The sequence below is a fragment of the Lycium ferocissimum genome, unplaced genomic scaffold (assembly GCF_029784015.1).
Source record: "Lycium ferocissimum isolate CSIRO_LF1 unplaced genomic scaffold, AGI_CSIRO_Lferr_CH_V1 ctg6809, whole genome shotgun sequence".
NCBI classification, from domain to species: domain Eukaryota; kingdom Viridiplantae; phylum Streptophyta; class Magnoliopsida; order Solanales; family Solanaceae; genus Lycium; species Lycium ferocissimum.
In genome coordinates, this window is record NW_026726518.1 from 6,829 (window position 1) to 18,077 (window position 11,249).

Below are 11,249 nucleotides of genomic sequence, written 5' to 3' on the forward strand. Positions count from 1 at the left end.
TCGCGACCCTTTGCCCATTTGATATACTTGATTGGAGGAAAATGGACACAAAAGATGATTTATGGATATATACCAAGGTTTGAAGTTTCCAATATTTAAGTATCTATTAAAAGTATTGTTTATCCGACAAAATGACACAAAATTGTAGGAGAAATATGATATTCTGAAGGCGGCAAAAAGTGGACTTTGAATGCAATTCATGCTGCTTGGAGAAGGCATAAAAGTGACTTGAAGAAACTTTGTTACAAACCAAAAGTTACTGATGAAATCATAATGGCAAAAAGGCCAGGTCATATTCCGGAATGTCAATTTAAAGAGCTCCTCGAATATTGGAAGTCTGAGAAATTCCAGGTAAAATATATTTCCAGAATACATTTGTCTTCTGCGGTGCAAGTGTCCTTCTCTCTCTGTCTTCTCTTTCGTTCTTTGCGATATGGGTCGTCGTTGTAGGTTTTTTTTTACCTTTCTCTTCTCTGTCGCGGTATCGCTACTGCATCGCTTTCTTTTTTCTTGTAATTTCTCTTCTTATCTTCTTGTCTCTCGTTGCAGAAAATGTCTAAAACAAATCGAGAATCGGAAGAAGTTGTTGAATCCGCACACAGTCGGCAAAAAAAGTTTTGCTTTAGTCCGCAATAAATTGGTGTGTTCTCTTTTTTTTTTTTTTTATTAAGTCTTAACCTGTCATTTTAAGCGATTTTTTATATCCATTTTGATGTGACTAGGAAAAAACCAAGGGAAATGTATCACTTAAGGAGATCTTTGTGGAAACAAGAGCAAGGAAACCGGGCGCTTGTACAAGGAGTCAAATGAAGACACAACTAGTAAAATTGTATGTATATTATGTATTGCAAGTTTTTATTGAAATCTATTATTTATTGTTAGTTTTTGTTTGCTTGAGTGCGGTTGTTGGATTGTCTTTGTTAGGCTGAAATGGAGGAAATTGAAACACAACTAAGCGCAGATGGTAGTCAGCTTGTTGATGCATACTCAGCCGTTATGGGTCCAGAACATCCGGGACGTCTAAGACTATATGGACGGGGGGTTACAAAGACTTCTTTGAAAGGAAAAGCTGGAACTTTTGAACCAACTTCAAATGCCACAAATGATGTAGTGCAAGAAATGCAAGAAAGGATCCAAAAAATGGAGGAACAAATGGAGGAACAAAAGAGAACTATGCGAGCAGAAGTTACTGCAGAAGTTACTGCAGACATTACTTCAAAAGTAATTGAAAAACTCCAACGTGCAGGATTAATTAGTCCAGACATGCTAGCAGCATTGTGTGCGCCTTCACCGGAGAAGCTACGTCCGCCCCACAAGTAGATAGCAACAATTAAGGTTAGTCTCACTTCTTCTCGTTGCGATATAGCTGACTTATATTGGTTCTACAAATTCCTATACAATGAACATGGTAAAATTAAACTAAAACTTGGAAAAAAAGTTGCCGATAAGTTGCATGCACATCCGTGTGTTTCGTATATATATCCGCAAACTAAAAAGGATAAATTATAGCATTTTTTTGATAATTCCAAGACTGTTAGAAAAGGAAATATGAAGTGTATCTTAGAGATCCCTAGCCAATCGAATTAGGTTAGCAATTAATGGCCTCGCTTTATTTGAATATAGAGTGAAGGATCAGAGCTGCAAGTTGCAAGTAGTAAAATTGAAGTAAAAACTTGTATTAACTAGGGGCATTCCAAGAATCGAACTCGGGACCTCTCGCACCCAAAGCGAGAAACATACCACTAGACCAAATGCCCTGCTTTTGTTGGTACCCCAGTCTAAACAATAGTTGGAAGTTTCATCTCAGTTTTCTGCAGTTTGTACCATTTTATGAATTAATTTTCTAGGAGGAATGACTGATGAGCATTCTCTGGTGTCTTGGGGGTCCCCTTTTCTTTCCCTTTTTTAAGGCTGAAAGGTTGAGATGAAGGTATTGACAAAAGGAAAGTGAAGGAAAGAAAAAGTTATGCTTTGCTTTTTATGTTAAAAATGTGTGTTCATTTGTCTTAAAATGTATGTCCTAATCCTCTTTCGAATCATGTTTCAGTGTATATGTATGTTACGTGCCCTGTTTATAACTATGTGCATACCTATTTGTATATTCGAGTAAAATAGTATATGTTTAAAGGGGACCTCATATAAGATCGCTTATATAATGAATTTAACTGATTTTCTTGATAGTTCGGTGTTTTTAAGTATCCGAATAGTCATCATGTTTTTAATATTATGTTTAAGAAGAATGGCATGTATTATTTGGTCTATCCATGAATGTCTAGTACTATTTGAGCATCTTAAAGTTTTCGATTCTATGTGTTGTTGTTAGAATAGCTACTAACTATGATAATATGCCTATCACTCCCTCCTTTATTAGCAAAGGTGTGTGTCACTGGCCACAAACAAGGTTGTCAAGTGACACTGTGACTTGTTTTGTTTAATACCTTTGAATATGACTAAGACTATTTGCGCATCTTAAAGTTTTCGATTCTATGTGTTGTTAGAAGCGGACAAACATTCATATATCATCCATTCTCTCATTTTGCAACCTTTGATTATCCGAGAGATCCTTGCATTAGGGTGTGTGTTTGAATAAGGTTGTCAAGTGAACACTAATACCTTTGAATATGACTAAGACTATTTGCGCATCTTAAAGTTTTCGATTCTATGTGTTGTTAGAATAGCTACTAACTATGATAATATGCCTATCACTCCCTCCTTTAGCCGGCTGTGCATCGGCCACAAACAGCTTGTTTGTTTGGCTGGCTTCTTGATGGCCGCGATGGCCGGCAATTGCTTGCCGCTTGTTCTTGGGCCTTTTCTTCTTGCTGGCCGGTGCTGCTTGGCTCGCGGCCGGCTTGTTCGCCGCGGGCTTCGGGCCGAGCGGAGAAACATTCATATAACATCCATTCTCTCATTTTGCAACCTTTGATTATACCAGAGATATGGTGTCCCGGTGCATTAGGGTGTGTGTTTGAATAAGGTTGTCAAGTGAACACTAATACCTTTGAATATGACTAAGACTATTTGCGCATCTTAAAGTTTTCGATTCTATGTGTTGTTAGAATAGCTACTAACTATGATAATATGCCTATCACTCCCTCCTTTATTAGCCGGTGTGCTGCATCGGCCACAAACAAATGACTTGTTTGTTTGGTCTTTGGCTTGATGCCGATGGCCGATCGATCGATGATATTCTTGTTGCCGGCCGCCGCTGTCTTCTTTTCTTCTTTGCGGCCTGCCGGAAATTTCTTATCTGCCGCCGCGGCCGGCATTGCTTGTTCGCCGCGGCTGCGCCGGGCCGAGCGGAGAAATATTCATATATCATCCATTCTCTCATTTTGCAACCTTTGATTATACCGGAGATATGGTTGTCCAAAGACATTAGGGTGTGTGTTTGAATAGGGTGTGTGTTTGAATATGGTTGTCAAGTGAACACTAATACCTTTGAATATGACTAAGAGTATATTCATTTCTAGTCTTGTCATCATTAGTATGTATGCATTGTAGAGATTTAATTCTTTTATGAAAGCTTTTCTAAATCATTTTTCCTTATCAATTTTTTGTAGGTGGTGAAATTGAACAAGGGGATGAAAGAAGTGAAGATACGTGATCGACTAAGGAGGATTGGGTTAATTTTTTGGAAAATTGAAGACTTCGTGTTCCACCTCTTGAATGGTCAAACATTATCTTGATATTTTGCTTTTTATGTATATTACTTGACCTCTTGGATTATTATTTTGGTATGATCGATGTTGGATCTTGTATTTAGTATGATTTTGGATCTTGTATTAGTATTTTGGTATGACGTCGGATCTTGAATTATTATTTTGGTATATACGATGTCGAATCTTAGATTATTATTTTGGTATGATGTTGGATCTTGAATTATTATTTCGTTGTGATGTCGGATCTTGAGTTATTATTTTAGTGATGTCGGATATATATGTGGTCTATATTGTGTTAGCCCTCTATAGTCTATTGCAGTAGAACCATAATATCCGTTGCAGTAGCATCATAATACTCGTTGCAGTAGCACCGCAATAACTGTCACGGTAGCCCCATAATATATGTTGCGGTAGACCTACAATACCCGTTGCTTTGTAGAATTCTAATAATTGTTGCAATAGTCCTAAAAATAATCGTTGCAATATTATATAGCCGTTGCATTAGCTCTATAACAACCGTTGCAATAGGAAGAAGCAGTAGTTGAATAGTCAGAAATGAGCGTTGCAATAGCGTTGAATAACCGATGCAAAAATCTATATTGCAACGGTTCATATCGTTCCCGTAGATACATGATCGTTGCAATAATCGTGAAGAGCAAACCGTTGCGGTAGGATAATATATTGCAACGGTTTTACAAACCGTCACAATTAACCGTCACAATAGACCTATTGTAACGCAAGCGTTGTAACAAGATAACTAAAACCGTTGCATTATCACTATAGCAACGGAAAACAACAAGAAGCAGCACCGTTACCATAGACCAAATTTCTAGTAGTGTCTATATCTATATATACTATAAAGCTAGGCATAGACAAAGTGATATGACACCTCTTTATGGTCTCCATTGTTATTTATCTTTTTTCTCCTTTTTTTGGCTTTTTACTTATTTTTTTCCATTTATGTGTCATGTAAAAAAACTTAATAAATCACTCATTAAACTCTCTTAATTATGTTTAATGTGCCATGTCCAATATTGACTCTTACAATTCCTCAATACATGCACGTAACCCATATTTAGCAGTTAGTGATCAATATTTACTACCCTATTTAGTACCTATCATTATTATACATATTCTATTTAATCACTACAAAGGCAATATATTACCAATCCATACCTCACAATTTGAAGGCTCAACATATGATCAATCTGGCAGTAATGAGCAAAACTGCAAATACATCCGATGAAGGACCTTATAACAGGTAAAGCTTTAGAAATCGCCAGTTCATTTTTTTTTTTTCCTTTTTCGGTAGAAATCTTTTTGTTGCTAACTCATTTTCATAGTACTATGATAGTAAGGTGAAAAGTTATTTAGAGAGAAAATAGTATATCTTATGCCAGGTTTGGAATATTATCCTTTTATCTTTTTGTAACTTTTTGGTTTGGAATATCATTACTTTGATGTAATCTTATTTGCTCTAATATCCTTTTTGGGGCAATTCAAATATATGATATTTTTTCTGATAATAATTACCTTTAGACGCAGTTTGTTTTTTTCTATATCTGATCTTATTTGGGGGGTGTAATTATTTTATTTACTTTGTTTTGATTTTTGTTGATTCATCAACATGTAATTATGATTATCAATTGATCTTATTCTCTTCTGTTTTGTTTCATTCTGTTTTAGGACCTGGGGCTGGAAGTGGAACTTTTTATTTTGATCTCTAATAGAAATGGATTTTTTTAAGCCGAAAGTAAATTTATCAAGGTATTATAGCCTCTAATATCAATTGTGCTCTTGAATTTCTGTAATTATTTTTTGGGAATTTGACATATTACCTTAAGATACCCTGCTTTTGACTGCATTATTTGATGGTAAGAAATTTATTCTCTGCATTGAGTTTTCAATTAATGTACATATTATTTTTTAATAAAGGTTATTCACAAACTTAAACTCTCCCATCATTTTAATTTTCTCAATATATGGATAATAACAAACTTTTTTTTATAACAACAAATTTCACAACTGGATTTATGTTTTGTAGATATTAAAAAATTATTAAAGTATTAATTAGTAATTAAAGTTTTAAACTAGAAGTTGTATCCTAAAATAAAAGGGATGTCCTTTCATTCCTTTTTAACCATCAATTATATATAGCTGCAAGAGGTGTTGTACTTTGATAGACTTTTACTTTTTTTGTTTCTAATATGCCCTTCTTTAGTCATTCTAAAATTCTAAATTGTCAATGAACAAAGTGTCGAAATTCTATAGGGGTAACAAAGTGGTCTAACCTTCTTATTTGTTCAATTATAGAAAGAAGTGTCACTTGAAATTTATCTAAAATAGAATATTATGAGGCTGCGATTATTCTATTTCTTTGGAAAACGTATCTCAAACGCGCTAAAGAAAAAATTGCACACAAGTGAAATCACTAATCACTTGGATGACAGTAAGAAATGGTCAATTTTATTCCAGGGGATTAAGGTAAATTTCTTTCTCTTCTTGATGCACAGAGACAAAAATACAGTAAGAAATGGTCAATTCTCTTCTTGATTCCCCAGAGAATGAAAGACGTGGAGAGGTTGAAGAGATTTGATTTAATGGATTTTAAATACAGAGCCCTCTGATTTTAGGTTTCGCAAAGCAAAGAAGAAGAAGAAGATTCATGTGGACCCAAGTACTAAACACGTGCCCACCAGCATATGCAGCAACAATAAATTGTACATCTGTAGCAACAATAAGGGCAAAACTGTAAATAACTTAGTTTACATTTATTTTTAATAGTAGTTTGTTAGGGAATTAATTATATGATTTTATCTTCACCATCATACAAGGATCCTTTCCTTGTGTATAAATACAACATAGGGTCTTGTACAAAAAGTCACTCAATTCATCAATGAAGTTGTTTTTGGGATTCTATGCAAAAATGATTTTGTGATGTTTTAATTAATTGTTCTACTGTATGTTATCTTGCTTATCCACATTTAAGACAATGCTTTATGTAATACTATGTTAGTACTGCTTAATCTGATTATCTCCCCAGAGAACTAATTTGATTAACTTAAGACATTTAATTTGCTTGATATGGACGCGATCTATCCTTAAAAGGACCTAAATTTGAGTGTCATTAAGAAATGATGTGTCTTTGATATGACGGAAGTCATTTTGCATTGAAAATATCATGGACAACTCCCACTTCCGATGAACACACTAAACAACATAACTGTTTTAAAAAAATCGAAATAGGGCCTGCTTTAAGCTTACCAGATGGCGCCCTCTTCGGTCCCTCTTTCGTCTACTTAAATGCTGCGTCACATTCATTTCATGGTAGTTATTAAGATCAAGATTGCATCAATGATAGAAACAATACCAAATACCACTACAAAGTAACAAAACCGAAAGACAATGGCACACATCAGTTTTTCACAAAAAGCAGTTGACCAAGTACATGTTGCTGCTAATAGAGATTCAGGATCACATTGTTGTTCAATGTTAGCATGAGCTGGTTGAAGTGTTTTCTATTGTTTTTCTCTCTTTTTCTTGTGTCTTGTTTTGGTTTCTTTGAGATGAGAAAAGAAATTAAAATGGGTCATTTACACTTTTGTCCCTGTTCTATGCTGCAAACAACTTTTTCGCGGTCCATAAGTTTATATTTTCGCATCATAATATCCCACAAGTTATGTCCCGCGCCCTTAAAGAGCTTATGTCCCGCTAGGCATAAGTTCAATTGCTAAAGGCAAAAATTAAAGACCAGCCCTTTTGAAGGACAAAACGTGAAATTTCTCCAATTTCAAAATCCATCCAACGTAGATGCTCACAGTTCACAATAAAACTTCCAAATCGTGTTTTTTTATGAAGAAAAAAATAGTCACAATTCAAGTCCAGATGCCAACCAACTCAATTCCCGGTCAAATTACTCAATTTGTCTAATGAATCCCTAAAGCAACGCATAGTTTAGAGTTATCCATATCCACCTCATAATTTAATCAATTCAAGTGCTAGAAAATTAATCACAATACATGTTACCTCAACTATGTTTTTCATAGTGACTAGATTAATGTCACCATGATCAATTAGACACCAAAATACAATTACATATGCCTGAAACCCCACAATTTCCAAGTTGTTATATCACAATTCAATCTCTTAACTTAATTGTTCTTCATACATAATGATACACATAAGATTAAAAGCTAAATTCATAGTTAGAGTTTGATTCTTACCTTAAATAGGTGAAATCCACGGAGTATGGGAATATGTGACCTTCTATTCTTACAACTCCTATAAAAACTAGTAGAGTAATGGAGGCTCAAAATTCTACCAATTCAATGTTCTCTGCTCCTTCAATCCCAAAGTATTTTGAATAAATATGAAATTTGGGTAGAAGAATTGAAACTACTACTCCCTCTTTTTACAGTTTACTTATCTTGATTATTATTTTTGTCTGTTTAAAAAAACGCTACTTATATATTTAGTAAGTTTCACGTTGTAATTTGAATTTTTTATAATATATATTTTGACTCATAGGTTTTCATTTAAATTTTGTAAGAAACCACCCATGCTCGATGTGAAAGATTGTTTGTATCATGTGGGAGAATTATATTAAAGAATAGCTAGTTATTACTATTGTTGATTTATTGGGCTAGTGGATCTTTGTAAAATTATGTATATTTAAAAGTTTATAACAACATGTAATTATAAACGTTTACTTTTAAAAGCGGGTCATTCGCGCAAATGCCTATATTTTGGGGTGGTCTCTAATTTTTGCCTTTCTCTTTAATTTTTGCCTTTCAGGACTTTTGGCGCGGTATATTTTAGATGTCGCTCGGCAAAGTTTACATTTAGCTTGAAATATGTATCATAACATTCCACAAGTTATGCCGGACATTTGCCAAACTTTCAAAACTCAACATAATCTTAAAAAAAGCATAAGTTTAAAGTTCTTTCGGCAAAGTTTACATTTCGTTCGGAATATGTATCATAACATCCCACAAGTTACGCCAGACATGGCCAAACTTTCAAAACTCAACATAATCTGAAAAAAAAAGCATAAGTTTAGAGTTCTTTCGGCAAAGTTTACATTTTGCTCGGCATATGTATCATAACATCCCACAAGTTACGCCGGATGCCGCAAAACTTTCTGTCATGACCCAACCGAAGGGCCGTGATGGGCACACGGTGCTAACCTACCGAGCACCTCTGATCATACATCTCATAATCATTTTTTAGGTGGACCACAAAGATAGCTCATGGGTATCATACTCTGTAAGGGCATATATCACAAGGTAATGGCACATCTCTATATAATCATCAACAACTATGCCCATAAACATAAGCCAATGATACGCCAAAATATTATACAACAATATTCGATAACGATATGGGACTTTTGGCTACACACATCTGTCTACGAGCCTCTATATAGAATACAAGAATCCATAAAGACGGGGCAGGACTCCGCCATACCCAAGTATATATACAAAAGAGTAGTACCAATAAACTGTAGCTCCGAAGCAACTGGAGTGTTTCTGAAACTCCGCTGATGAAGCTCCTAAGGATCAAATCCGTCTACCTGTCTACCTTCGGGCATGAATGCAGCGTCCACAAGAAAGGACGTCAGTACGACAATGTACTGAGTATGTAAGGCATGACTAACGACATAATCAAGAGATAAGGAAACATGAGATAAAGAGATAACCTGTATATCGGATTGCCTCTTAAGGCAGATACCATGCATGCTAACTTCTATTTTGAAAATAACATCATAAATATATACATGAGTAAACTTCCCGACCATATAGGTACCATGTTATGCTGCCCGGCTATATAAGCACGGTGTTATCATCATTAGCCCGCGTCCGGGGTGATATCATAAGCTGTCCACTACAGTGGTGTGTCTGCCAGGCCATGTAGGCACGGTGTTATAAAAATTACATATATAAAAACATATAGCATGCATGAGAGCCCAATGAAACATTTCCACTCTATCGGAATGGCGTAAGGTCGGTAGCCACCGATTTATATTATGAAACAATCATCATCGCTATATCTCACCTTGAAGGGACAATTATCATAAGGTGAGATCAACAACAATGAATGAAATCAATAAAATCATGAAATAAGCTCAATAATCTCATAATAGCATCAAATTCCTAAGTTCTGGAATCTCCATAATGGAATCATCATCATCATCATTATCATCATAGAAAACATCTATCTTTAGCATCATAAGAACTCTGAGAATCATGAACTTTTAGCTTTTTAGGAATAAGGATGTTATGGAAACATGTATGGGTTCATAAGAAAAGAATCATGCCTTTAGAAAGAAAGGGGATAGCCTTAACATACCTTTTGGGTCTCCTTAACTACTTAACACTTATCCTCCCAAGCTCGTAAATCTACATTCAAGAGAATTCATAATATTGTTAGGCTTATCGTCATATGCTTATCTTAAGCCATCAAATTAAACCCCTTTTAGAATCTACCGAAATTTGGGCAGCATCTCTCATGTTTATATCCCTAGCCCGAAATCACAATACCAACAACCAACAACAACAACAACACTAACATCAACAACATCATCATCAATACCAAAATATTCCATAAAACATCTCACACGAAGTTTATCTGATTTCTCAACCAATAAATTCATTATACAATCATTTAATAGCTCCATCTCCGTAAATAAACCTAAATCAATATCAATAAGGAGAGATTCATACCTTGTTCCCACTAGAACCGCAATATCTTTAGTATTCACCTTGATTTCAAGCCAAGATTCACCGCAATGCGATACTATGATCACAACTGTACGCTATCCGATCCTCAATCCCAAGATTTCACTTGGTTTGGGCTAAAATTTTATGGATGGAAATTGGGAGAAGGTTCCAGAGAGTTTGGGATGTTTTTGAGGGGTAGTTGGATGAAAATAAGGGGTAAACCTCCTTTTTATATTGGTTTAGAGTCGGTTTGCACTGACCTAACTTTTGCTATGCGCGTTCGTGCCACCTTAGGGCGCGTTCGGCTGAGTTTCCCAATTGCTTCCCTGCGCGTTGGTGCCACCTCTAGGCACGTTCGTGCAGGGTTAATCCTGCTCTGGCAGTCCGTCTTAACATGCTCATAATGTTTGATTCCGATGTCGGATCGACGCGCGGTTTATTGTGTTGGAAACTAGACTTCCCGAACTTCAATTTAGGTTTTGGTTTCACTTCAAAACTCCTAATATACTAGGAGCTATTCCTTTCTCAAGTTAGACCAAAATTATCATACAAACCTTGCCCATTTTTTCTCCAAAGTTCCAAAAACTTACTTCCCTTAGTTCACTTGTTCTCCAATCCTTCCATGACCTATTACATGAACTTAAACCATCATAACCATAAGATAGGCGCATATAATCTCATATATCCTAGAAAATAACCCCAGTGTTTACAATTGAGCCACTGGTATCTAATGAATTTCAACGTACAGAACTACAAGGTATAACACTTTCAACACTCAACAAGATCTAAAAAATACTACACAATTTATGCCGCATTAATGAAGAAGAACAAAAAGTTCTTTCTAAAAGCCTTTAATTCAAAGATTCAA

At 35.3% G+C, this 11,249-nt stretch overlaps 1 protein-coding gene across 1 annotated transcript; it reads left to right on the top strand.

Moving 5' to 3' along the window:
- Window positions 1-858: 858 nt before the first annotated feature.
- LOC132045501 (uncharacterized) lies at window positions 859-1,320 on the top strand. Its single transcript, XM_059436089.1, has one exon. It carries the CDS (start codon window positions 931-933, stop codon window positions 1,318-1,320), a length of 390 nt encoding a protein of 129 aa, XP_059292072.1. The 5' UTR covers window positions 859-930.
- Window positions 1,321-11,249: the final 9,929 nt, after the last annotated feature.

Bases quoted from the DNA above. Each gene is read 5' to 3' on its own strand.
- LOC132045501 (XM_059436089.1), top strand. From the start codon at position 931: ATGGAGGAAATTGAAACACAACTAAGCGCAGATGGTAGTCAGCTTGTT.